General features: G+C 46.7%; 1 protein-coding gene and 1 pseudogene across 3 annotated transcripts in view; one reads left to right on the forward strand and one right to left on the reverse strand.

Annotated features, from left to right (window-relative positions):
• LOC139060909 (sodium-dependent noradrenaline transporter-like) overlaps positions 1-26,076 on the forward strand; it is a 42,397-nt gene that overhangs the window by 12,651 nt on the left and 3,670 nt on the right. The window contains exons 4-15 of one of the 3 annotated variants that reach the window (XM_070540213.1): positions 681-820; positions 2,495-2,626; positions 3,768-3,937; positions 7,667-7,788; positions 11,033-11,165; positions 12,135-12,269; positions 14,300-14,403; positions 15,359-15,483; positions 19,296-19,402; positions 22,519-22,650; positions 24,007-24,106; positions 24,962-25,062. In XM_070540213.1, the coding sequence (XP_070396314.1) occupies positions 681-820; positions 2,495-2,626; positions 3,768-3,937; positions 7,667-7,788; positions 11,033-11,165; positions 12,135-12,269; positions 14,300-14,403; positions 15,359-15,483; positions 19,296-19,402; positions 22,519-22,650; positions 24,007-24,106; positions 24,962-25,062 (1,501 nt within the window). The remainder of the gene's footprint in view (positions 1-680; positions 821-2,494; positions 2,627-3,767; positions 3,938-7,666; positions 7,789-11,032; positions 11,166-12,134; positions 12,270-14,299; positions 14,404-15,358; positions 15,484-19,295; positions 19,403-22,518; positions 22,651-24,006; positions 24,107-24,961; positions 25,063-26,076) is intronic. The other 2 variants (XM_070540214.1, XM_070540215.1) reach the window with 2 other exon arrangements.
• LOC139047162 (U2 spliceosomal RNA) lies at positions 20,480-20,652 on the reverse strand (annotated as a pseudogene).

Raw genomic sequence — 26,076 nt, forward strand, 5'->3', positions numbered from 1 at the left:
CCGTTGACACCTGGTGAGGAGGCGGGCACTACCGACATGTACTATAGATAACGCACACACCTGTGCCCACACCAGGAAGACGTGCCATCTACGTAAGAAAGGTGTAGGGTTGGGTTTGTTGGTAAAACATGCTTTAAAGGCTGAAAAAAAAATACAGCGCAAAGACAGCAGAAGGGGCAGAAGAGTGAACGAGCGCTCTCTTCTGTATTCTGTCCCCTCTGCTGTCTTTGCGCTGTGTTTCAAACTTGAAACTATCTACGTAGCCCGACGTCACCATCAAGACTCACGTGCTCGCGATATACGCATGTCATGCGCCACAGACGTCCAGCTTTAGATGGCGGGGGCATATAAACGATGTCTTCTCATCTACGAAAGTACCACGTGATATGAAACCCCGAAGTAAACTGTAGGAGATCTTGGTCTCACTGATCAGGCGTCCGCGACTTACGTCGCGCGTATCACGCACTCCGTAGCTGCTTGTAACGTTGCGACGTCATCAAAACATCGTGACGTCAGCGTTTCGCAATGCCGCCACGACACACAGCCAGACTACATATCATACTGACCGCACGGGCGTCTTCATTTGCGTCTTCATAAACGACACGGGCGTCTTCATTTGCGGTCAATATGATATGCAGTAAAAACCAACTATAGGCCAAACCGAAGTTCTTCTCACACAGCCAGATGGCGGCGTCTCCCAAGACCTCGACGGACAGCCGCTTCCACTGCAACCAGCGTGACGCGTTTCTCGTGAGCTTCGGCTTCTGCCTGGGCGTCTCCGGCTTCTGGCGCTTTCCCGCACTGATGGCCGAGCATGGAGGTGAGAGCGTCGCACAGTAAAAAAAGAAAACCTCTGACCTTCCAGTGCATCACTAGATTTTATTGCGAAGCAATACTACTTTAGGTCGCACTTCAGCCCGTTCCGTGGCGAGGCGGTAGTAGGCACCATTGGCCTTTAGCGTGACCTCGCTGCGTGACGTCACACCACGTGACCTAGAGTGACGTCACACCAGCTGTGCAAAAACGGGGGCCCCATCTCACGCCGTCGCGAGGCGAGGCGGTAGCCACCAATGGCGGCCTAACTCCCGCTTCTCTCACCAGGGGCGCTACGGTCGGTGTGACGTCACAACAGCTGTGTAAAAACGGGGCCCCATCTTACGCCGTCGCGAGGCGAGGCGGTAGCCACCAATGGCGGCCTAACTCCCGCTTCTCTCACCAGGGGCGCTACGGTCGGTGTGACGTCACACCAGCTGTGCAAAAACGGAGGCCCCATCTCACGCCGTCGCGAGGCGAGGCGGTAGCCATCAACGGCGGCCTAACTCCCGCTTCTCTCACCAGGGGCGCTACGGTCGGTGTGACGTCACAACAGCTGTGTAAAAACGGGGCCCCATCTCACGCCGTCGCGAGGCGAGGCGGTAGCCACCAATGGCGGCCTAACTCCCGCTCCTCTCACCAGGGGCGCTACGGTCACACTATTGCTTCGCAATCACCAGGCTTAACCAAGCTAAGGCACGGCCGTTTTGTTCATAAGTGATTGAGAAACAGGGATTTGTTATCACTTGAAAAAAGAAATAAATAACAAATAACTGCATCAGATACTAGGTGACCCGGGCATCAACTGTCGTCCCTGTTAGATGCCTCCTTATCACGATCACAACAGCCCCGGAGAACGTTATCTTGTCCCTCATATGAAATTAGGGAAAGGAGGGCGGGGAGGGGGATACTTGGACAGTACCTATTGCAGTGCGCGTTACAGTCGAGTAATTGCGGTATCACATACACTCTTAAGCAAAACTACACCCTTCTGCCACACAACAGTAATCGTCATCTGCCTTGTCCGCATTTCCTTTCTTTAACGCGGCGAGCCCAAATACTTCCACGTCACGAACGGCATGCCCGTTATCAGCAAGACAGAGCATTCTCGACAGGAAAGTAGCGAGCGCAGCGTTTTCAAGGAAGCAAACGCAAGCAAGACAGATGACGATTATTGTTGTGGGGCAAATATACACCCCATGGGATGTACACCCGGCCACAAGATATTACGGACCATGAAATGTGAGAAAAAGCTGAATATCTCCGCAACCTCGCAACGCAGCCTGGTATTTGCATTTCAGGCCTCGACTATAATATGCTAACAACATTATCTTATACAGTTTTACTGGCTATTGTCACAGGTTGCTTTGTAATTAAACGTTTTCTGAGATCACGTGGTCCGTAAACTTCCGTGGCCGGGTGTACATTTGTTTAAGAGTGTACGTACAACCGATTGCCGTATACACAGGCAACTAGAGTAATTTATCACTCGTATAGTAGTCAAACTCTGCTTAATTATATTTGTTACTTTCGACATTAAGCTCTGCCCTCATATAATTCTTCACGCGATGGACGGTGACTTTCTGCATTTCTGTAGTAACGTCTACGAGTGTGCTCGAGCTAAGCTCGGCGAACAGTTTCCTCGAAGCGCGATCAACCGGTTGACCCCGTGCCGCCGCAGCGTCCTTCCTGCTGGCGTGCATGGTGATCTACGTGCTGATGGCCCAGCCCGTGTTCTACCTGGAGCTGGCGATGGGCCAGTTCGTCGGCTCCGGCGTCACCAGGCTCAACAAATGCTTCCCCCTGCTCAATGGCAAGTGCCATTAGGGAGGCTCGTATAGACCCTTTTCATGCTTACAAACATAGTTCCCAGAAGACTTCCGGTTAAGCAGTCCAGAGAAACGTAAGTTACAATAGCCTAAAAATTTATAGAACCTCACATCTGGCACCAGTTTTGTTGCAGTGTAAGAGCGTTTGACGAGTGAATTGCGGTGTTAAATGCAACAAAAAACGCGTATACATGAGCTCGACATACGGCGCACGTTTTTTTATATTTGAAAACATTAAAAATATGTGCCTACATTATACTATGCGGCAAAATACTTTTTTTTTTCTTGGCTAACTGAACTTTCGAAAATGACTGAACGGAAGTTCTGTGGGGTCATGCACGCACTGCTGCCACACCGCGGATGAGGCTGCTCAAGAGTGACGTCAACAAATGCTTCCCCCTGCTCAATGGCAAGTGTCACTAGGGAGGCTCGTATACGCGCGAGGCCGCTCAGGCGTGACGTCACGAACACGCGACGGCGAGTGAATTCTTCTCGTACCCGTAATTGAGCCTGTAAACGATGTGCAATGATTTCGACCACGTTTGGGTTACATTGCGTTATCACGTGTGCTTCTACTTTGGGCTCGTAACCAAACGCACTTGTGTGTACATCGCGTATCTTTTAGCCACTTCCATGCGTCGTTATAAAGTCGTGTAGAAAATTCAATTGTACGAGAATGATTAAGAGCATCTGTATGCCTCATTTATCAAAAGAAACGTTTCTATACCTCGTAATTCGTATCTTGTAGCCACTTCCATGCGACGTTATAAAGTCGTGTAGAAAATTTAGTTGTACGAGTATGATTAGGAGTATCTGTATGACTTACTTATCAAAGTAAACGTTTCTGTACCTCGTAATTCTTTATAAAAAAAGTTGCTATTTCGTGCACACTATGGTGAGCTCGCGCACGCTAATCGCACGCCAAGTTTTCTGTTAAGACACCTCCAAAGCGGTGGAAGTCCGCCTGTATTGGCACAAAGAAATGCACGACCAGTGGCGGGATCGACCCTTCAGCTTAGCTCGTTCCACGAAACCAATGACTGCGGGATCCTTCAGACGGATTCGAGAACGTTGTACAAGTTCGAACTCTCGTTGTTCACGCCTCCGCCTGTTTCTGTACGGCAGCAGGCATCGGCTACGTGACCGTGTGGTACTGCTTCCTGCTCGCCTCCTGCCACTCCTTGCGAGTCACCTACGCGGTGTTCTTCCTGCTCTACGGAAGCGCGCAGAGCGTCCCGTGGTCCAACTGCAGGGACAGCTGGAGTACGGACTGCTTCACCCCGGGCACCGAATTCGTACGTGGCTCTCGCCCCGCCCCTCCTGACCGTGCGTAAGCCGAAAAGCTCGAGCGGCTGACAGCGGAAGTTGAAAAGCTTGCGGAATCGGGTCGAGGCAGCATTGGAACAGGGATCCGGCGCACAAATCACGGACAAATCAATCAATCAATCAATCAATCAATCAATCAATCAATCAATCAATCAATCAATCAATCAATCAATCAATCAATCAATCAATCAATCAATCAATCAATCAATCAATCAATCAATCAATCAATCAATCAATCAATCAATCAATCAATCAAATATTTAATATTAATTAATCTATCAGATTTAGGAATTCAGTCAACAAACAGACCAATGTATGTGACAACTATTTGTCAATCGGCCAATCAAGCCAGCTGAAGAAAAACGTTTAGAATTATTCAATCAAACAACTAATCTATAAAAATCAATCACGCACTCACAGATTCAATCAGTGTACCGGTCAATAGTAGAGTGAGCGACAATTCAGTCAATCAGTCAGTCAAGGCAGCTGAACCGGAACATTCAAAATAAAGGAATGAATGAATCAGTCAATTAATGAAAGAATCAGCCAGTCAACCGCACACAAATTCAATTAACTCAATGAATCGGTCAGGAAATCAATCGACCAACTATGCTTTCAGTCGACAGCTAGACTGGATCATTAGGAATGAAAGAGTCAATAAACTAATGACCAAGCAATTACACATTCATTGAAAAAATTATTAAATCAGTCATTCAACAAATAAACCTTTCGATGAATTACTCAATCAGCACTCCTCCCCCTCCCCTCCCCCTTCCTCAGTCATTAGTTAAGGCAAAAAAAGAAATCAATCTTAAGTTGCAAAAGACCAAGGATTTCTTTTTTCGCGTTCACCTGCCCAATTTGTTAAGAACTAACCCACGAAAATTTTGGTCTTCTATTTTACCTCGCGATGCTTCATCCACTTCTTTCAGAATAGATAATGACGTCATCAACGACCTGGCGGTGATAACCGACGCTTTCAACAGGTATTTCCAGTCCGTGTTTGTTTCCGATAACAACTTTATCCCGACACTTACCAACATGGTTTCTTCTGAAGCAATCAGTGACGTTGAGATAAACTGCGAAGGCATCCTCAACCTTATATTAAACCTGGATGTTAAGAAATGCACCGGTCCGGACGGGATACACAACGCGTTCCTTGTACGTTATTCGTTGTGGTCATCAAAATATCTGTCCGTCATATTCAGAAAGTCCCTATCATCCTCTACTGTACCTTCTTCATGGAAGTTAGCCAAAGTGCTCCCTCTTTATAAATCTGGAGATAAGCAATGTTTGTCGAACTACAGGCCAATTTCACTGACGTCACAATCATGCAAAATGCTGGAACACGTCATTCATAAGCACATCACGCGCTTTTCGGAATCAAATAACTTACTGTCTAACATGCAACATGGGTTTAGGCGCGGTTTTAGCATGTTAACGCAGCTAGCTGGGTTCACGCATGACATTTCATTTAACCTTGATGTAGGCAACCAGGTTGATGCATTTTTGTAGATTTCTCGAAGGCATCATTTGACACCGTTTTACATTTTGAACTTATTGCTAAACTTAATGCTGTACTGAATAATCCTCATTTAGTTAACTGGATTTTAAGCTTTCTCTCATTTCGTTCCAAGTTCGTCTCTTACAGTTCGACTGACTCCGCTACTGTTGATGGGACATCAGGTGTGCCCAAGGCTCTGTCCTAGGGCCGCTTCTTTTTTTATTATATATAAACGATTTGCCACTTCACTGCTCTTCTAACAACCGTCTTTATGCTGATGACTGCGTTCTATATGAAGTGGTTAACTCTTCTAATGATCGTTATCGCCTTCAAGAGTCGTTTCCTAGGTTTTGCGATTGGTGTAACACTTGCCAAATGAACAATACTTTCAATAAAACCGTTCTTATGTCTTTCTGCGACAAATCTTCTCCCTCCCTTTTTAGTTACTCGTTCAATGGCCGTGCTGTAGATAAGGTTTCTGAGTATAACTATCTTCGTGTCATTTTCACGCATAACATGTCATGGTCTAAACACATTGATTACATATGCAGTAAAGCACTAAAAAAATTAGGTTACTTGAGGCGAACGCTAACCTGATCTCCTAAAGACACAAAGTTACTAATGTATAAATCTCTAATCCGCACTGTTCTTGATTATGCATCTGTAGTTTGGAGCCCGCATAAGCAGTTAGAGATTAATAAGCTCGAAGCAATACAGAAAAAAGCTGTGCGATTTATATGTCATCGTTACGATCGCGACTATTCGCCCTCTTAAACACTTTCTTCCTTGAACCTAAACAAGCTCTCTTCTCGTCGCCGCGTCGAATCATTAAAATTCTTGCATTGCATTGTCAATTCTTTGGTTAGGCTCTCAAATGATAATTACATTAACTTCGCACCAGGATCATCAACGAGAAGACATCATGCCCTAAACTTGATACCCTACTACGCACGTAATAACATGTTCAAATTCAGCTTTTTTCCCCGCTCAATCGAAAACTGGAATTCATTACCTGGGACCATTCGCTCATGCTCATCCCGAATTTTCGCAACCGCCATCCTTGATGCATAATCGTGCTCACCCATGCCCGGCAGCATTTGTATATAACTTCTGTATTTTTGTTTCATCAGTGCTCTTTTCTAAAAGTGTTCACATGTGTTTACCGCTGTATACTCCAATGCACTTTCTGTACCTTTACTCAACCTACTCCTGCTATAGCGTAAATTGCGCTGCAGTATGTATAAATAAATAAATAAATAAATTCAAGTCAGCTGGGCACAAATACAGAAAGTTTTTCATTTGTAAGTCCTTTCTGGCATTGGCTAGCACCATTCGCTAATGATACGTCTAGCATTAGGATTGCGGAAAAATGCTCTTAGAGACAATTTTAGCGTAAGACGTTTCTAAGAAAATAAGCTTTGAATAGGAGCATTCAAAATGAATCAATGAATCAACCAATCACTCACAAATCGAATGAAGAAATAAACAATAATTTGACTGATCAATTACTCAATGAGTCAGCCAAGTGCCTGATCGATCACTTCGTTAACCTGAAAGGCCAATAGCGAATTTTAGTCTGCTGATATGCGTTTGATTGTTTACGGGATACCGCCGTACCGAAGGCATAGACGGCAAGCAGCAGTGCGCTGGTAGCGACATCACGGGACCTTTTAACAGGAGAAGACGGAATCGTTAATTTTATGGTGATGATATTCTACTCAACTTCACGAATGAAAGCGTTCACAGTAACATAGTCATTACTTGTCACACCCTCCTCTTGACGGCTCATGCAAGACAAAAATGTTTCAAACGCGCGTTCTTGTTACGCACAGCGTCACACGACGTCGAGATCAGTGCCGTTACTCCGTTCGGCGTGTCCGGTTTTTGTGTAACCAATTATATGTGCAACCGAGAAGCCTTAAAAACTGTTTTTTTTTGTGTTGCATGAGTCAGAAAAAAAACACAAATGCCAGGTACAGTGCCAGGCTAAAGCTACCGACAACCTGTAAAGCAGTGATTTGGGCTTGTTGGTAAGACATCGTGAGGTTTATAGCACGTGAAAAAAAGACAGGGACGAAAGTGAGACGTGACAAACACACACACGCGCTCTAAACCTCACGATACCGACAACCGTATGCCAGATCGCTGACGTGCTCTCTTGAGCGTTATTTGCATACATCTCCTCGGTATGCAGCTTCGTTGCAAGTACGTACAGCAGCTCGTCCAGCCTGCCGTCAACGAGAGCGAGGCGCTGGCGCAGCCGAGTGGCACGTACTGCATCAACGCATCACGGACACCGCCGGAGGCCTACTTCACGTACGAGGACATTCGCGTCTACTCTCGAAATCGCGGGAAATTTCTCCGCCGAAGGGAGAGACAAAGTGACGACGCGTTTCGCTCCGCGATCGAAGGGGTAGGACGCATAATGGACGCGCGTTACGAAATCGGCGTATTTTAACGCGATATCGTTAAGGCCCCGTGTCGCAGAAGATCCGGTGTCGGCGTCGGCGGAGTTGTCCGTGAGCGAAAACTTCCGTACGTATTTAGGTATATGGATATTCCAGGCCTTGCTACGTGACGCGCGATATCTGCGCGTTACATTACCACATCTTTTTATCACTAAGGTTGCTCCTACCTCGTTTTGCATTATTGAAGTTATTGCTCGGAATTTTTTAGAATAACTGCCTACAAACAAATGTCATGAAACAAAACACCGGCAGCGCATACCTTTATGTCGTCTTCTCAAAATTATATATTAGAAGTGCGAAACAATAACAGAAACCTGAAAAAGGTGTAATTCTTTTTGCGCGGCTTTGCACTACTTCCGGGATCTGACCACGCTAGAGGCCGGGTTTCTATCAGAAAGGTCGCCTTCGTACATAGCGTTCGCCGCCAGCGTTTCCCAGTCAACATTACGGTTACATAAGCTGCGATTGCCTGGAAGCGTGAGATGCAGACAGAGATCTTTGAATGCTATCGCGTTCCACTCATAAAGGCGAAGCTTAAGCATCCTCCAAGTTTTTAGTTAGTACGCTGTGCAGTATCTATCTATCTATCTATCTAATCTATCTATCTATCTATCTATCTATCTATCTATCTATCTATCTATCTATCTATCTATCTATCTATCTATCTATCTATCTATCTATCTATCTATCTATCTATCTATCTATCTATCTATCTATCTATCTATCTATCTATCTATCTATCTATCTATCTATCTATCTATCTATCTATCTATCTATCTATCTATCTATCTATCTATCTATCTATCTATCTATCTATCTATCCATCTATCCATCTATCCATCTATCTATCTATCTATCTATCTATCTATCTATCTATCTATCTATCTATCTATCTATCTATCTATCTATCTATCTATCTATCTATCTATCTATCTATCTATCTATCTATCTATCTATCTATCTATCTATCTATCTATCTATCTATCTATCTATCTATCTATCTATCTATCTATCTATCTATCTATCTATCTATCTATCTAGCTAGCTAGCTAGCTAGCTAGCTAGCTCACTTCTTTATTTACAAGAATACTGCAGTCCTAAAAAGGGTCCACACAAGAAGGCCATATTGTAGCACAAATAACAATAACATTGAAACTAGACAACCACAATGAACTAGTTATATAAAGCTGAACACGCTAACCAAAAAAAAAATTGTCAGTTTCGCCATAGAGGCGAAGAATTGATTGCGATAGCGAATTATTAGACATCCATGCGAAGAAAGGTTAGTCGTTTTCAAGCTACATAAACTGCTGTAAACATTCGCTTAGACAATAAATACAAGCCTGTTTTCGCGCGAGCACAGGCAAACGCTAACACATCTCGTTCGACGATCGCGAACAGTCGCTGTCAGAACGCTGGCGTGACGAAAAAGTGGCAGCAGCGGCGAGCGGATTCCGTTTCGCGCTGCCCCTGGCTCCAACGTCAAAGAAGTGCGCGAGAGCACAGCGCACACGACGCCATCAGGTATAACCAGCTCCATGGCTATAGCCTTCGAACCCAGCGCAGATTGCCTCCAAGATAGGATTCGTGCGCCCGAGTTCAGCTACCGCCGCTGGAGTATAGGGGAATAGATGCGCACTAACCTTCCGCCTACCTCCCCGCCCCCTGCCCACCCCCCTTCTAGCGCGCACATCTCGGCTCACTCACAACTGAGCGCTTGTTGTGAGGAAGTGCTTGTTTGCGTTTCATACTTCATGTTTGGTCGACTCCGCGCTCTAACACGAACCTAGAACTCCAGCACAAGCACTCCTGCGCAGAGTTCTACACAGACGCTTCGAAGTCTAATGCCGGGGTGTCGTATGCTGCCGTCGGCCCATCCTTCTCAGAATCCGATGTACTACATCCGGAAACAAGTATATTTACGGCCGAGGCCTACGCATTACTGTCTGCTCTGAAGCATACAAGAAAATAAAAACTCCAAAAGTCAGCGATATATACAGACTCCCTAAGTGTCGTGAAGGCCCTGATGTCACTCTATACACACAAAAATCCAGTACTTAATGAACTATATTCCGTCTTGTCTATAGCATACAGATCTGACCAGCGTATCATCATATGCTGGGTGCCTGGCCATAGGAGCATAGATGGAAACGTTCTGGTGGACGAGATGGCCACGTCAATCGCATCGCAAGCTGTTAACCCTACCGCTCAGGTGCCTGTCACAGATCTAAGGCCTTTCTTGCGAAGGAGGCTACGAGATCACTGGCAACACATGTGGGACGCGGAAACGGATAATAAGCTCCACCTGATAAAACCACAGTTTGGATTCTGGCCCTCGGATACAAAATCACGCCGAACAGATGTCCTATTCTGTCGTCTAAGAATAGGACACACATTTGGCACCCACAATTTTTTACTCACTGGAAATGAGCCCCCAACCTGTGGGAGGTGCGAGGAGAAGCTGACCGTCCTCCATGTCCTCCTGGAGTGTCGGAAAGCCGAATCTGACAGAAAGAAAAATTTTCCATTAGCATACCGGCAGCACATTCCCCTTCATCCTGTAATGTTACTCGGCCCAGAACCACTCTTTGACACTAAGGCAGTCCTAGACTTCCTGAAAGATGTTGTGTTACATGTAATTAGCCCTAAACGTTCATAGCGTCTCCTCTCTCCAGAGGATGCCGCTGTAATGGCTATTTCGTATAGCACATGCCTCTCGGCCCTTGCGTTTCAAGGGCTCAGGCGAGGCAGTAGTGCTCTTATACAATTTTAGCATCTCGCATATTTTATATAATGCATCAGTCTTTTTAATGCATTTTAGTGATAATAGTACATGTCATTAATCATTGCCATAATTTTATTACGTGTCATTTTTATGCAATTTACACAAAATCTTTTAGGCCCCTTTACAGCCAAGCCACATTAAATTCACAGAGCCCATCAGACCATGACATATTCATTACCACTAGCATGGCGCTCTTTGGCCATACCTGGCCCTTGCGCCATTAAACCTCAAACATCATCAACACGAATTTCAGCGCTTTACTACACGCTGCCGAGCCGCAGTGCAAACAAGGCAGGTCGGTGCGCAGGGACTACGTGCTTCAGCGCAGCAGCGGCATCCACGAGATCGGCGCCATGCGGTTCGAACTGCTCGTCTTCATGACGGTCGTGTGGGTCATCGTGTTTGGCGTGTCCAGTCAGAAGCCGGACGTCGTTCACGCTGTGAGTGCCGCGTGGCGATGACAGCACAGAGACGTACAAAACAGGCTTGCCCACCGCGGTTTTGTGTGCGCGTTAACGACCACCAGGTGGCTTGCACGATTGACCCGGAGTCTTCCACTGACTATGTAGAGTAAGCCGCTGTTGTAGTTTAGGGGTCGTTGAACAGCACAGTTGTATATTTAGATATAGAGCCGAACGAGAAAAGTAAGAGAAGCATTAAGTACAGGCACCCGTTGCTTAGCAACAAACAAAAAGGAACGTATACACACGATGGAGCACTGCGATAGCTCGGCATCATAGTAGGGCCTGTTGCTCATAATGTAAGAGTTAATAATAATATTTGGGGTTTTACGTGCCAAATCCACTTTATGATTATGAGGCACGCCGTAGTGGAGGACTCCGGAAATTTAGACCACCTGGGGTTCTTTAACGTGCACCTAAATCTAAGCACACGGGTGTTTTCGCATTTCGCCCCCATCGAAATGCGGCCGCCGTGGCCGGGATTCGATCCCGCGACCTCGTGCTCAGCAGCCCAACACCATAGCCACTGAGCAACCACGGCGGGTGATGTAAGAGTTACGCGAAAACAGCAGCGAGTGCACCTCGACCGCCTCACTCGATATAAAGCTCAATGCACGTGCAACTAAAGCAAACGGCAAGCAAACATATGGTAGCTGGAGGTAAACAGCTTTGCTGCAATATCAGGGCGGCTGTAGATAAACATAACTGGTTCGCACTATAGTGGGTTACGCCAGAAAGTGATGCGCAGGCTATTTGTGTCTTCTCAAGTGAATTCCTGCTGTGCGGACAGGTCTAATAAAGAAATATTCCTTCTTAAGAATCTATCGGCCGCGAATATATTTTGGAAGTAAGCATATTGGTCTCTCTATGCTACTTGTCGTATACCACTTTTCGCGAGAGTGAACGCAGCCAAGGTTGAACATGAGGGTTGGGCCGCCTCACTGACAGGTCTACCAGGCGCTGTCCTGGGTGGCGATGCTGTGCTTCGTTCCGTTCATGGTCCATAGCACTTACCAACACTTCACCATTAGAGGACTCCTCAAGATCCTGACGCCGGATCTGGCTGTGCTGGCCAGCAGCAAGGCGAGTCCGAGTCACTTCAAATACGGAAATCCGTTTCACGACTCCATTTCTAGAATTGTAGTTATCTTCCCACGCCGGCAAACCTTTTACGTACTTTACACTGCGCCCTCATATGTCGCCGATGAGCAGGTGCTGAATGTTGTGTGTCTATTGCTATATGCAGTCAAGTATCCAAGGCCAGTTGGCAACTATGTAGCTTGAATGCTGTTACATGCCCGATTATTTTTTTCCTACTGAAAATATAAACGCACCTGGCAACCCTGCAAGCTCAGCATTGGCAGATTAAAGCACTGTTTGTTCCTGTCATGTCCTTCATCATCCAATCAATCGCTACAGTCCAAGACAACACATTTAAAACAAGATGGTGCTGCAGGAATCGGTCAAAGAGAAGTCATGCTTCTCTATTAAAGTGATTATCTGATGGCACCTTAAGAGTTGCGAGTCTTAAAGCCTGGTATAGAAAACAGTAACCAAAAAACTCAGTGCCCTTCCACTCTGTGAAGAAGGATGACCACGAATCTGTGTATGTGGGCCCCTTAATTGTGAACTGCACCTCCACCGCGGGTCGGCCCGGTATTGCACTATCTTGGGGATCGGCCCACGTATGGCGAGTGCTTAACGCTTGCTTCACTCCCGCCGTGGTCGGCCCGGCGTTTCACTATCTGCGGGATCTTTTGTCTACACACGGACACGATCCTGGGGGAACTAGCCCTAACAGCTTCGATGTAAAAAAAAAAGAAAACTGTCCTCGTTCCTGTGTATTCAAATACCAGCTCCCGAGACTTAGCTTCTGCCTAATATAGGTAAAGAAAAAAAACACGAAAATAATCGAGAAAGTTCATAGAAAATGAACATGACAAAACAATTTTTCCAGACATTTGCTGCGCTGCTTTGAACTCTGATGAATGGGGCTTAAGAAACCAAACGCAGGCCATACAATACCACCACGCTCCTGGAAAATAAGGTTTGTGCTGCCGGGAATATTGGATGGGTAGTAAAATTGTGAGCGTCGTCAATTTCGCCACCTTTTCGGCTGTCATTGGCTCGCAGAGCAACTACGCGCTTTGCGGTCAGATGAAAACGCCAGTGGAGTATAATGAGCGATGCGGCTCCGCAATTGCTTCTGGCGCATACGACCCTCAGAAGAATGGCATTCGGATCTGTTTCTGCTACTCCGTGAAATCTGTCGCTGGGCGCTGGATTTGGGCGCCATCCATTCGATAACACGGCAGAATTTGACAGTGCCCAAGGGTCCAGTCCCAGAACACTTCGGAAACGAATTGTTTGCTTGCCTTCGCGTCTTCATTCAAGAACGTGCCATCATCAAAAAGCGCCATTCTGGACCTCTAGTACTGGGTTGTCTTAACTAATCACGCGAGGGAAGGGGAATGGTTCACTTCCCGGATAGTCATAAGATCGCACCCAAGAGGGTATCATCCATGGATGTACGAACCGATTGATGGGCAAGTCGGCCGGTGTATGGATGAATCAACGGCTGACACAACACACGCGCTGATGGACGGACGGACGTGTGTGCAAGGATGAAGATATGGATGGGCATTGCGAGCATACACTTAATGAAGTTTGGTGCCACCAAGCTGTTATCCAAAACAAGCTGTCCGTGACGCGTTTCCGGCTCCGCAATTGCTTCCGGCTCACGCAGTCGCCATAAGCACGACCTTCGAGATTGCCTCATATTTGCCGGAGTGAACCGTGGCAGGGGCGTGGATTTGGACGTGATCTAGTATATATGTTCCGAGTACAAAGAGTATCTGATGAAAATGGAAACAGAGAAACGCCGACCAAAAATGAAACGGTTTAAAAAACTTCAAGACGTTTCGGCTTCCGTACGGAGGCATTGTTCACCCTGTGTCGAGGATTAAAAAAACGCACCTAAAGAGCTTGGCTTGCAAAGGATTACTGCCGTACATACATCATGCGTTTTCAATTTCTCATTCGTCTTGCACCTTGTTAGCTCTGGAGTGCGCTGTAGTAATGCGCGTATTGACGCAATGCACTGTTAATTTCAGGTGTGGCTCGACGCAGCCGAGCATTCGCTGTTTTCTCTGGGCACGTCCAGTGGCCTCGTGTTCTTTCTGGGCTCGCGGTGCAAGTACGGAAGCTGTTTCGAAAGGTACGGTGACGTCACAGTTTCGCGTTGCGTTCAAGGGGTGGAACACACCCATGCTTTGTTCTGTTCTACTTTTTCTTCTCCCGTTCGTTCTTTTGCACAATCGGCCATATGCTGTAGCCCTGTCGTGCGAATAATTTTGTTGACCCTTCGAGTGAATGTACTCTGCCGTTAGTGACATTGGCAGGCAGTCAATGTTGACCAACTCAATGACCTAGTGTCAATGACCTAGTGATGCTCGCTGCAGAACGTCATGCCCTGTCATGAACGTAGCCCTGTCATGCGAATACTTTGTTGACCCTTTGAGTGAATGTACTCTGCCGTTAGTGACATTGGCAGGCAGTCAATGTTGACCAACTCAATGACCTAGGAGTCAATGACCTAGTGATGCTCGCTGCAGAACGCGCTCGGTGGCAAGTGCATCCGAGACGAGCTGGCGGGTGCTCGTCTCGCCCCACAGCTCTGGGGAGCTATTCTGTAAGAGTCCACCTAATAGGGTACTCTCCATTTCGGCCGCTGCTGATTGGCTGGGGTCGCTCGTCTTCCTCCTCTCTCGTACAGCTACATCCAATCAGCAGCCGCCGAAATGGACAGTCCACTAGGTGGACGCTTACAGAACAGCTCCCCCTGGTTACGCTGATTTTGTCGCCAGCTCCCTGGCCCCGAGAAAACGACGATGCAGCGTGAAGGGCCTTTCATAGCGGCAAGCTCGCCGGTGAAGCATTTTCTTGAAGAGACGCCGGGTACAACAATGCTGAACGCCAAGCCTAACAGCCCCGAGCTAAAGCCTCCCCTTAACCCTGAGTGAGAATTTCGTTCGTCATAATGACACCCTATGCGACCGTAAACTGGCGGACTGTGCATTCGATCTGCTTCGGCATCAAAGTGTACCGTGGTGACGAATATTGATGCGCTCTTGTTCGGACGCGACGCCAACACGACGCTGTCGCATCGGCAGGTGCGCCGCCTGGACCATAGTAGCGGAGATGACCGCCTGCGACCTGATCGCCCTCACCACCTGCTTCTGGGTCTACAAGCCCGGAAACACCGAGCACGAGATCACGCCCGCCGTGCCATTCACTTGTGAGTCACCAAGCGCGCCATACTCTTCGCGCCGTCATCTGCGCTTCGTTTTGAGGAACACAACTTTTGCACCCGCCGCGGAGGCTCAGTGGCTATGGCGTTGTCATAGTCGGCACGAGGTCACTATAGTTCATTTCTTGGCAGCATTCAGATCAGGTCGAAATGCAGAAAGCAGGCTCGTGTACATAGATTTGCTCGCGCGCGCACGCACGCACGCACGCACGCACGCACGCACGCACGCACGCACGCACGCACGCACGCACGCACGCACGCACGCACGCGCGCACACACACACACACACACACACACACACACACACACACACACACGCACACGCACACCTAGGTGGCTCATTTTTTTTTGTAATGCGCCATACCGTCAATCCTTTTCAAAATTTACCCGGTAAGAATTTCGTAAAACCTTCCTCACATATATAAAGTATAATGCATGGGGAAATGTGTCCAAGTGTTTTAAGCATATTCTTGTCGTTCGCTTTCGCGAAAATTTACACTAATTTGATGGTGAAACTCAGCCGTGAAGTCCATTTCGAATACAGCGAGTTGATTTGGAAATGAAGGACGTAGTTTCAACCTATCGCACAATGGTACATCTTTATATCAGTGCAGAAACACATAAAGGTGTCTTTTTTACGACAGGAAACACGATTCGAATCGAACCATGGTATAAAAGCAACCGGCTTTTCACCTTGGTAACATACCAGTACGTAATAACGTCTGACTTGAAACGTCTGATCAGGATATCGAAGCCGCCTGCTACAAACCCTGCTTGTGGCATTTTCTATTCCTGACTTCGCAGTCTTAATTGTCTATATTATGGTCACAAATTATTTGAAGGCTGTTTGCAAGTCCCCTAACTACAGCCGGCTTTAAGCAGCAAACTTCGTACGGGCGGCACAAACGTTATGTCTCAATACGGTGACGAGCATTCCCTCGACGTTTAGCACGAGGCAACCCCCCCCCCCCCCCCGCCACCCTTCTCAGCACCTATCCAGAAATCGACACAGCGTTGATGCCGATTGTTGACGGGTGATTCTTATCACCCGTCACAAACAAAAGACCCCTCTACCTGGACCTCACAACTTGAACTAGTTGATGAAAAGGGCCAGCGTCGAATGTTACCGTGGAAACGACGTCGACCTCGAATTCCCAGATTGCTACGCACTTACCGTCATATGCAGGGGCGAAGTAGCAACATAGGAGGCAGAGTTCAGCGGAACTGTGTGATATCATGGGCGAGATATTGCAACCGATTCGACATTTGTGATTGGCCGCGATGCAGTCATCAGATTCCCTAGTCTAGGCGACTAAGGAAGATGACGGTATTAGAAGCGGAGACCTCGGTGCAGTGAGAGACAAGGTGCTGACGTGTTTTGATGTGAACTCAGACGTTTAATGTGCTCCTACATGGAGTGGGCTTCCGTATCTGGAGCGAGTGTAAGTAATGTAAAATAAACCCTTTTTTCTTCATTCCTGTTCCGAACCTACTCGTCGATGGGCTTTGTGGATTCCTTGCCCAAACCCCACCTCGAGCCGCAACAACGTATTACCGCAGTTTTCCCGCAAAGAGGGAAAATTAAGTAAAGTTCTGGAAAAATCAATAGACTGCGGCACCAAGTCTAGACGAAGCACGCAATCAAAGTTTATGGAGGCTTGATTATCGACGTTGGCCCTGGCGAAGACACAATCTCTTGTCGAAACGTCCACTCCCGAGACTCCACTTCCGACCACTGCTCATGATTTCAATGCTCCGCCTTCCTGTGAACCTCTGCTTTGGACTCGTGAGGCATTGTGATTTCTACAAGAATTACGAGATCGGAGAGTGAATGCCAGTACATTATTGCCCTGCACTCCCCCTTCCTACCCTCCCCACCTCCCGCCCTTCGCATCCCCATTAGAAGGCGCGCTTTATCCGGAAATAAATATGGTTCGGTTATCATGGTGCATGCCGGCACATTTCCCACCGTGTGCGTCTCCTAGTTCACGAGCCTTCCCGAGTTTAAGGCACGTTCCATGGATGCTTCTACATCTGAACCACGCACAAAGCGATTTCTTTTCGCGGACGAAAACACGTGGCTTGGCGTGCCGCACCGACATGCACTTAAGGTTTCGTGCTAGAAAGTGGGCACGGCGCGGTCACCGGTAAGGCCGCGGTTGAATTCGATCATCGATTTGTTTTGCCTTCGCGCGGTCAAAAACTGGGTCGCCTTGTCGTGGCGTGTTTTGCGCCGCTTTCAAGGTATGCTGCGGAAGTCTGCAGGCCGAATACTTGGAGGTGCAAAAGTACACGTAGCAGATTTCAGCAATAGCGCTTCAATAAGAACACCGTAGGCAACTTGCGCAGAAGTTTTCCCCAGTCGACAGCGGTGCCGGAACGCACAGTTCAACGAAGGGTTCACATCGATCGTGACATCTCCGAACGCTTATCTGGAGGCAAGAGTGTCGGAGATCTGGAAAATGTCTCGAACGCATATACTTACAAAACTATGAACCTTGAAATTCGAAGTGATTCTGTAAACATGAAAAGGCGGGGGCGGGATATAGTACGAACTTATGTTTTAACGTTTGCCCTTAGCACACACATTCAGTGGGATAAGTACGTCTTTACGATGATTTAGACGTAGCAGCACGAGCAGTAGCAAACTAGGAACAGCAGTGACTGAAAACAGACAGACTGTCTTCAGATCACCCTGCGTTGTTGAAGCTAAGCTTGTATTGCCTCACAAGTGGCGTTGTAGTGGCCACGTAAAAACCCAGTTGCTCCCAGAGCAGAGCAGCTGCGGGAAGAGATGGTTTGATGAGTGAAACGACAGAAAGCTGAAGTAGTTGGCAAGGATTCATAATGCAAAAAAAAGGAGCAAGGCGTGGAGACACGCATACGAGAGAAGAGAAGTGGACAACACGAACGCCGACTATCAACTGAAGGAGGCAGATGAGTTTTGTGTCTTCTTTCTCTTTTCGCCTCAGTGCTTCCTTCAGATGATAGTCGGCGGTCGTGTTGTCCACTTCTCTCGTGAGCGTGTCTGCACGCCTTGCCCCTTTTTTGCATTATGATGAGTGGACAGCTGCGCCGGCGCCGAAGCGTGAGCCATTAGCAAAGATTCCGCAACCAATCAAAACCCACTTAATTAAAAATTGCAAGAGTGTGCATGTGGAGTTGAGCTTCAATACCATGTGTCAGCCGCGACTACGGGCCTCGTGTGCTAAGGCGGCACATTTGCGTTAAAAACACACGACCGTAAAATATGGCAGCCTGCTCAGGGGGTGATTGATAGAGTTCGCGCGACCGACCGTTACTGGCGACCACAGAGCTATTCACGGCGACCGATGTTCACACCGACGAACGCTACGTGCCTGTCGCCACACGCAAGTGGTGCTTTTCACGCTTGCTAGCACTGCTCTGGCTACGTAAAATAATAATCGGCGTATTTCGAAGTCCTGCTTATGCGCAGCTGGTTCGTTCGGCAGCTTTAATTGAGGCTCTTGAAAAATTAGTCAGTGAGATACTTCAAGATGTCGGTCATTTTCGGCCAAAGCGAGGATTTGCAACCGTCGCTTCGGTTGAACTCGGTTCCGCGACGTTTGCGACTCGCGAGGTGTGGATGTTGCATTTTACTCGGTTTGCATGGTGACATGTTTGCAACCGGTTTTTATCCCGAGTAGTTCGACTTACACGAGTCGACACTGTCATCGGGCCTGCTCTAGCAGTTTTCGATGACACTTGGGGGGAAATGGCACTAGTTGGTAATCTGCAATGTATTTTGTAACTCTGAGCGATTTTCTATCACCACGCAGTTCGCCAACTGGTGACGGCAGCGCAGCTTGTGGTGTCCTGCGCGTCCCCAACCATATGCAACGCGCTCGTGTTCACTTCCTTCGTTGCGACTGGCCTGACCGTGAACGTGAGCACAATGTCCTTCTTTACAGCCAATGGTGTGAAGTTGCTGAAGTACTATAGCGCCAAACAGACGACACAAGAAGAAGAGACACGGACGAGCGTGTCGTCTGTTTGGCGCTATAGTACTTCAGTAATATGCACCAACTAGCCCAACAAAAAGTTCTGTGTGAAGTTGCCACTGACGAACGTCTCTTAGTTGGAAGAACGTCTGTAGACTTCGAACCATGGCGTCATGCATAAGAGGCTCGGGGCTCGTAAATTTGAAAGAGTGACGCTGCTGAGGCTTAGCGCACAGTTACGTTTCTTTTGTTTTCGTAATCCCCAAATCACTGCTTTAAATTGGAGTGTCGCTTCTTTTTTGTTCGATACCCACTCTCAACGTTAGTGCGTGAACCTCCGTTTCCTAGGACGTTATCGAGCAAAAAGCAGTAAACGATAATATAGTTGGTCGTTCTGTTAGTTTGCGCGGTACGCGCAAGCTGCGAAACACGACATCGCAATCTTCAAACAGCGTTGTGATTGTTATCTTTGTCAGATCGTTATCTCTGTAGCAAGAGTGAAACTTTCGTCATGGGTATAGAACAATCACGATAAACGTCTTCTGTGAGATCAACAGGGTTGCTAAATGCGGGCAAGTAGGAACATAAACGACGTATCTTCAAGCGCTGACAAAATGAAACTTCAGCGAGGAAGGCTTTCCCCTGTCCGCCTCTGTCCTTATCGGAAAAGCTTTATTTCGCAGCGCCTCAGTTTGTTTTTCCGTATACGAGTAGGCCGGAACGCAAAGATATAAGAACATTTTGGATCTCGCACGTCTTCATTTGATATTTTGTTTTACAGCGACGCTGTTTATGGCTAGGCTTCCGCACATTTTTTCTGTGCGTGTGCATGAACCATGGGCCCATCCCGAAGATAGTGCAACACCAGGCCCACCCGCGGCGGAGGTAAAGCAGGCTTCAAGCACTCCACCAACTTACAAAAATAACTGAAGTATAAGGCGCCAAACAGACGACACAAGAAGAGACACGGACGAGCGCTCATCCTTCTCTTCTTGTGTCGTCTGTTCGTTTCTTCTTGTGTCGTCTGTTTGGCGCTTTAGTACTTCAGTAACATGCACCAACTAAACCAACAAAAAGTTCTGCTGGAATTACAAAAAATAAGTTTAATATCTTGGGTCCAAGTAGCACCCGTATCAGAGATGAAACTGATATTAACAGATACTACTCTTTCACCCGCGCCGGCCACGTCTACGTTCGCACCGCCCTCTCTTTGTCGGCGTTCCAAGCGCTTGCACGTCTAATCTCCTTGCACGTTCTTTCCTTTCGCTATCCTGTGGTGACGGTCCCTTCGAAATGTCACGCGTGACTGGTTTCTTCCGGCTCCTCGGGGCGGCGGTACCACGGTCCACGGGAATGTATATAAGAATCACAGTGTAAATGAGTTCGTACCTTTGTTCAAAATTCTATCATCTCTGTGTCGTCTGCTAAACAGCTTCGCTGGTCAGAGCAGAATGGTTCGTATTTTTTTTCGACTAATATCTTTCAAAGAGGCAAGTCAGGTAGAAAATAAACCGCATGTTGTAACTGCACATGCGGAAATCGCGCTTCTAAATTTATGTCTTTTGCACATTTCCTATCTTTAAGTCCCTATAGCTTCTTTCTCCAGCCACGGCCTTCGTCATGTCGACAGACGGTTCTATGTGATAGTTCAATCTCGGCTAAGACGGCGGTGACCGCCATTTCTTTTTGTTTTGTAATAATTTATTAAATTTTTCATTTTATTTCGCTCGTGGGGATTAGCTCCGACGTGGCCAGGCCGACGCTATCGCTGTATCATTGCGACACCTAATTAGCGCAGCATAAAGAAAAAAAAGGAACGTTATAAATTACAGGCTCTGACGTGCGCGTGAAGCCGATACCTCCGGCGAAATTAAACGTGCTGCAGGCACAAGCACGAGCCGTGACAGTTTAATGGGAATCATTTGGGGACACAGCTATCCTCGTGTTTTTTCTTACGGGAAAAGATAACGCATGGTAGGATTAAGAATAGCTGAAGCACGATGCTATAACGCATTACAAATGAAGCAAGTATCAAGAATAACCGCTGCCTAAAGATCTAGCGTTGTTCTTACTGCGCATGCTTCGAGCGTTATTGGGTTTCTGTGGTTTACGGGTGCAACGATAACGTACGCCATTTTGCGAGCCTAAGGTTCGTAGTGTCTTACGCACGCGAAGAAATATCTGGCATATAAAATGTTATATACGAACCCACAAGGGGGTCTGAATCCACAAGCACGAAGACCAGACAATTCCATGTACTTCCCATATTTCCATAGAGTTTCTCACTACATTACCTAGAGAGAAATCTGGCGCTGCTGCGCTGTGGTATGCATGGGAATGCCGGTATATTGTGGATTCGGATTGGCATCGTTCTCGTAGAGACAGGACACCTTGAAGACGCGCTTGGCAAGTACAGTTCCGTCTGTCACAATGATTCATTTTCTACTAGAACAGCCCGCGAAAAGCTGTTTTAGCTTTATTATTACGCGAAAACATGTTTTGTTTAACTACGAGAACTTGTTATTGCGTGTACGACTATATGTTACGTAAAACGTATTAGCGGGCCGCTAAAGTTGGAGGACAGACGACAAGGTTCGCGCTCGCTTTGAAACAGTTGGTCGTCTGTTCTTGCTTTTCTTCGCTTGGTCATGCATTGTAGATGAGTAAGATGTAATATGCGTGAATGGAAACATTTTATGAAGATTTTACTTTGAGAATGCGTTATTTAGGTAGCCATATCCACGTTTTAGACGAAGCCTCTTACAACACCAGCCAACACGAGCCTCGCAGACACATATACCGTCATTCCCGTGACGGCACGGTGCCCCCTTAAGAAACTCCCATAGACGGTGGCGCCAGATTTCCCTCTAGGTGTTATAGTGAGAAACTGTATGCGTATTTCCCCATGGTGGCTCAACGACTGCAGCGACATAGTTCCTTATATTATATTGTAGGAAACTCTAAGCTTGATGGGACGCGCACCATAACGTACCGCAACGATGGTTACGTTTCACGTACGTAAGGCAACGAATGCAATTTTTAAAGCTGACGAATTATGCAGGTTTTGCTCGTGAAGACGTGTGTGGCCGAGATCACCGCGGTCCTCAACTACGCAACCAGCGGAGCCTACACCTGGACGCTCATGGTGGTGTGTGGGCTCGCCTACGCCTGCAGCATCCCGTTCTGCACAAAGGTGCGTGCCTTTGACTTTGTCACTATCGTTGCGCCATGTCATCATGCGCCAAGCGCACGATAAACAAGCACAAAAAGAGATAGAGAGAGATAGGGAGAGAGAGAGAGAAAGAGAGAGAAAGGGACAGGCTTAGCACCGTGTAGCGTAGACGTAGGCACACCTACCGTTTAACGATGGGTAATAACCTACGCAAGAAGTGTGGCGATCAAAATGTATCACTTCGCGCGTTTCGTGCTCGAGTCCCATGGTGGCACACGTTCGCCCGAGCCTGCGCGTGTGGCTGCCGCAATGGTTATGAATAATAAAAAAAAGGAGAATAGAAATAAAAACCCGAGAAGGAAAACAACGGAAAGCACAACAATATAAAACAAACTTATTTTAAAAGCGGTAAAGCAAAGTTTCTTCACCTTCAAGGTATAAAAGTTTTGTTCATTCATAATGCAACCCGAATGAAGAACGATTCCATATATTTGCTGCTGAAACCATCGAACTATTTCTTGATGGGAATGCAGCTACCGCAAAAATTTTTGCTAGTCTCCACAGCACTGCACGCTTTGAATGAAACAGAGTATAGGCGTGTTCCTGTCCCTGCGATTTCTTATTGTGTGTCTTTTTTTATGCCCTTGTTTAGCATGCGGCACGCATCTGAAGTCAATATATACCTACTTGCCCAAGCAGCTGAACGCGTACTAAGACATGCACGCCGTTTTGTGTGTGTTCACATTAATTATTCGGAAGCGAGTGCGATCGTGTACTTCGCGCACCTGAAGAAATAGCAAAGCGAGGTCCGTGGGACACGATCGACGAACGTTCAACTTACTGTTTAGAGGTCATCCGCTGGGCTACAAAAGGAAATAAAAAATAATCAACCAAGAGTCTTAAACTCAGCTACCCAGCCGCTGCAATTTCCTTTGCGAGTGATTTACGCCTTTTCCAGATATAACCAAGAAGGTGGAACAATGCTTTCCACAGGTGATGTGAGAGGACAAAAAAAAAAAAAAACGTTTACTCACTCGAAGACAAAATCAAAGCGATGGTATTTGCCGTTCACGTCACTTTATGACTGGGGGCTCTGTTGTAGGGCGGACCATGCTTGATACGGTACCGTCCATTCTTAAACGAAACACCACGTTAGCATTCAATGACTTCTGTTGTATGACTTCACGAAGTCTGCGCGTGTCATTACGAAAATTGGCGACTCATGTGACGCGTTAGGGAGATATTAATTGCTCAAATGTCAGTCGAGGCACCTACTTATATATCTGAAGTAGTAATTGGTGCTTGAATTGCAATTTGGTTAGGTTACCTTTATGTGTTGATAATACTGCACGCATTCCTTTATTTTTCTTCCACCAGGGAGGACTTTACATTCAGAACGTTTTTGAGCAAGGAATCGCTCGCAATCTCTTCTTCATCGTCTCCCTATTGCAAGTCATCAGCCTCGTATGGTTTTACGGCAAGTACATCAACTTCTGCACGCGCCAGATTGTTATCGTACGGCTGTGCATCCCAGCTCCCGCCATTACACAGCCTGCTCACATATAGAACATATAAACGTCCTGCCACAACTTGTTCCGCGGGCACAGCAATGAATACAAATTTGTATGCTTCTAGGCCACTCAAAGGTGTGATTTTGCCAAAGGGTTCACTGGTATTAGTTATCAAGTTGCAAGTTTCGAAAATGGCTCAAGTGTACATGTTCACTCACGTGATTTTGGTAGCCAGATTAAGTGCTTCGTAAATATATAATTAGTGTCTTGCGCTGCGTCATTCTTAATGCATACACTAATTAGCGACAGCTTCAACATTTTAGAATGCTTTTGAGCATAACGTGACCTCATACTCATCGTATAATTTGTTTAACCATGCAGCTTGCCCATTATTCACTTTCCGAGCTCGAACAAATAACTCCATTTTACTGAATGTTTTTTTTGTGCAAGCTTTATATAGTGCTCCACTTACTAACGTTCAACAGGATCACTTGAACGCGTGTATATTTCTTTTATTTGTCTCGGAGTTTTTTTACAGTCCTATGCTATAAAAAACGAAGCCTTGTTTTTTGCCACGAAGTTGTTCTTAGGTTCGCCTGTATAAAGATATGTAATCATGTAACTTTAAGGTGAAAAAAAATGATTGGTTGGTTGGTGGGTTGAGCTTGGATGAGAGGTTAAGATGTAACCATTCCCTATTTTTCCACAGCAGGAGAATCACCGTCTACATCAGCACTAACACGAAGCAACTTTTCTTTCTCTGTCAGTTGGTCCTGAAAAAAAAAAATCTGCTACTTTTCTTTTGTCTGGCAATTCCACAGGCGTGCTCAGGCTATGCTTCGATTTGGAGTACATGCTTAAGGACCCGGTCGGCATCTACTGGGTTTACTGCTGGGCTTTCTCCGCTCCCGCCGTCCTGCTGGTAAGTTTTTTCTATGCATATCGCTCCCTCACCTAATGAAATGAAGCCGATGTTCCCTGCAGCTGAGCCGACAAGCGTAGTTAAGCAAGGTATGCCGTCTTACGTGCTATAACCATCATGCCGAGAACACGCTTAGCGGTTGCTGACTTAATCAGATGGGCATGGTGCTAACTCTATTTGAGTCGACATGGGTTGGTAAATAAACTTTAGCGTTTTACATGACAAAACAATGATCTGACCGAGAGGCACGCCATAGTGGGGGGAGGGTGTGTTCGCTCAGAGTAATTGTTACCGCGTGGTGTCTTTTAATGTGCGCCTAGATCTAAGCACATGTGAGTTTTTGGTGTTGCGTTTCTCCCTCATCAAAACGAGGCCGTTGTGGAGGGGATCGAACCCCTCGACCTGGAACTAATAAGTAGCACAACGCAGTAGCCACTGGGAATAAAGCCGCGGGTAAGGCGTCACGTTAGAAAAGCACCGCCAGCCCAATGAGGAAGATACGAATTCTGCTCCTGCCTACGGCAAGCTTATTTCGTACACTTTCGTCTACCGTTACCTTATTAGTTCTACATTTCACTTAAACGTTGCAATCAACTTTCCCTTGGGTATTCTCTGGTTTCACTGATTGTTTCTTCGTATGGTCGCGCATATTGATTTCTTTGTTTGAGAAAGTCGTAGTTACTTACATCGCAATGCAGCTTTTTTGATGATAATAAGTGCACGAACTATGTAATTCTTAGCCCGGAGAGAAACTTTCGACAAGACGCTCCTGTTTCCTTGTTTCGGTGTTCGGTCGCGTGTGCACAAGCGCGCGGTTACCACGGCGAGTAATCACCTCAGTAAACGCATGTGGGCTGTGTTCCACAAGCGATTTTAAAAAAAGATCTCCTTAAAGAAAAAGAAACCCGGCATAATATTGCTGCGACTTTTCGATTTTTGCGCGTCAGAAGAGAAACATTGTAACATCTCTAAACAGGCAGTAAATGAGGGCTCAGCGTTTTGTAGCCTCTAATT

Source organism: Dermacentor albipictus, chromosome 6, assembly GCF_038994185.2.
Source record: "Dermacentor albipictus isolate Rhodes 1998 colony chromosome 6, USDA_Dalb.pri_finalv2, whole genome shotgun sequence".
Taxonomy (NCBI): Eukaryota; Metazoa; Arthropoda; class Arachnida; order Ixodida; family Ixodidae; genus Dermacentor; species Dermacentor albipictus.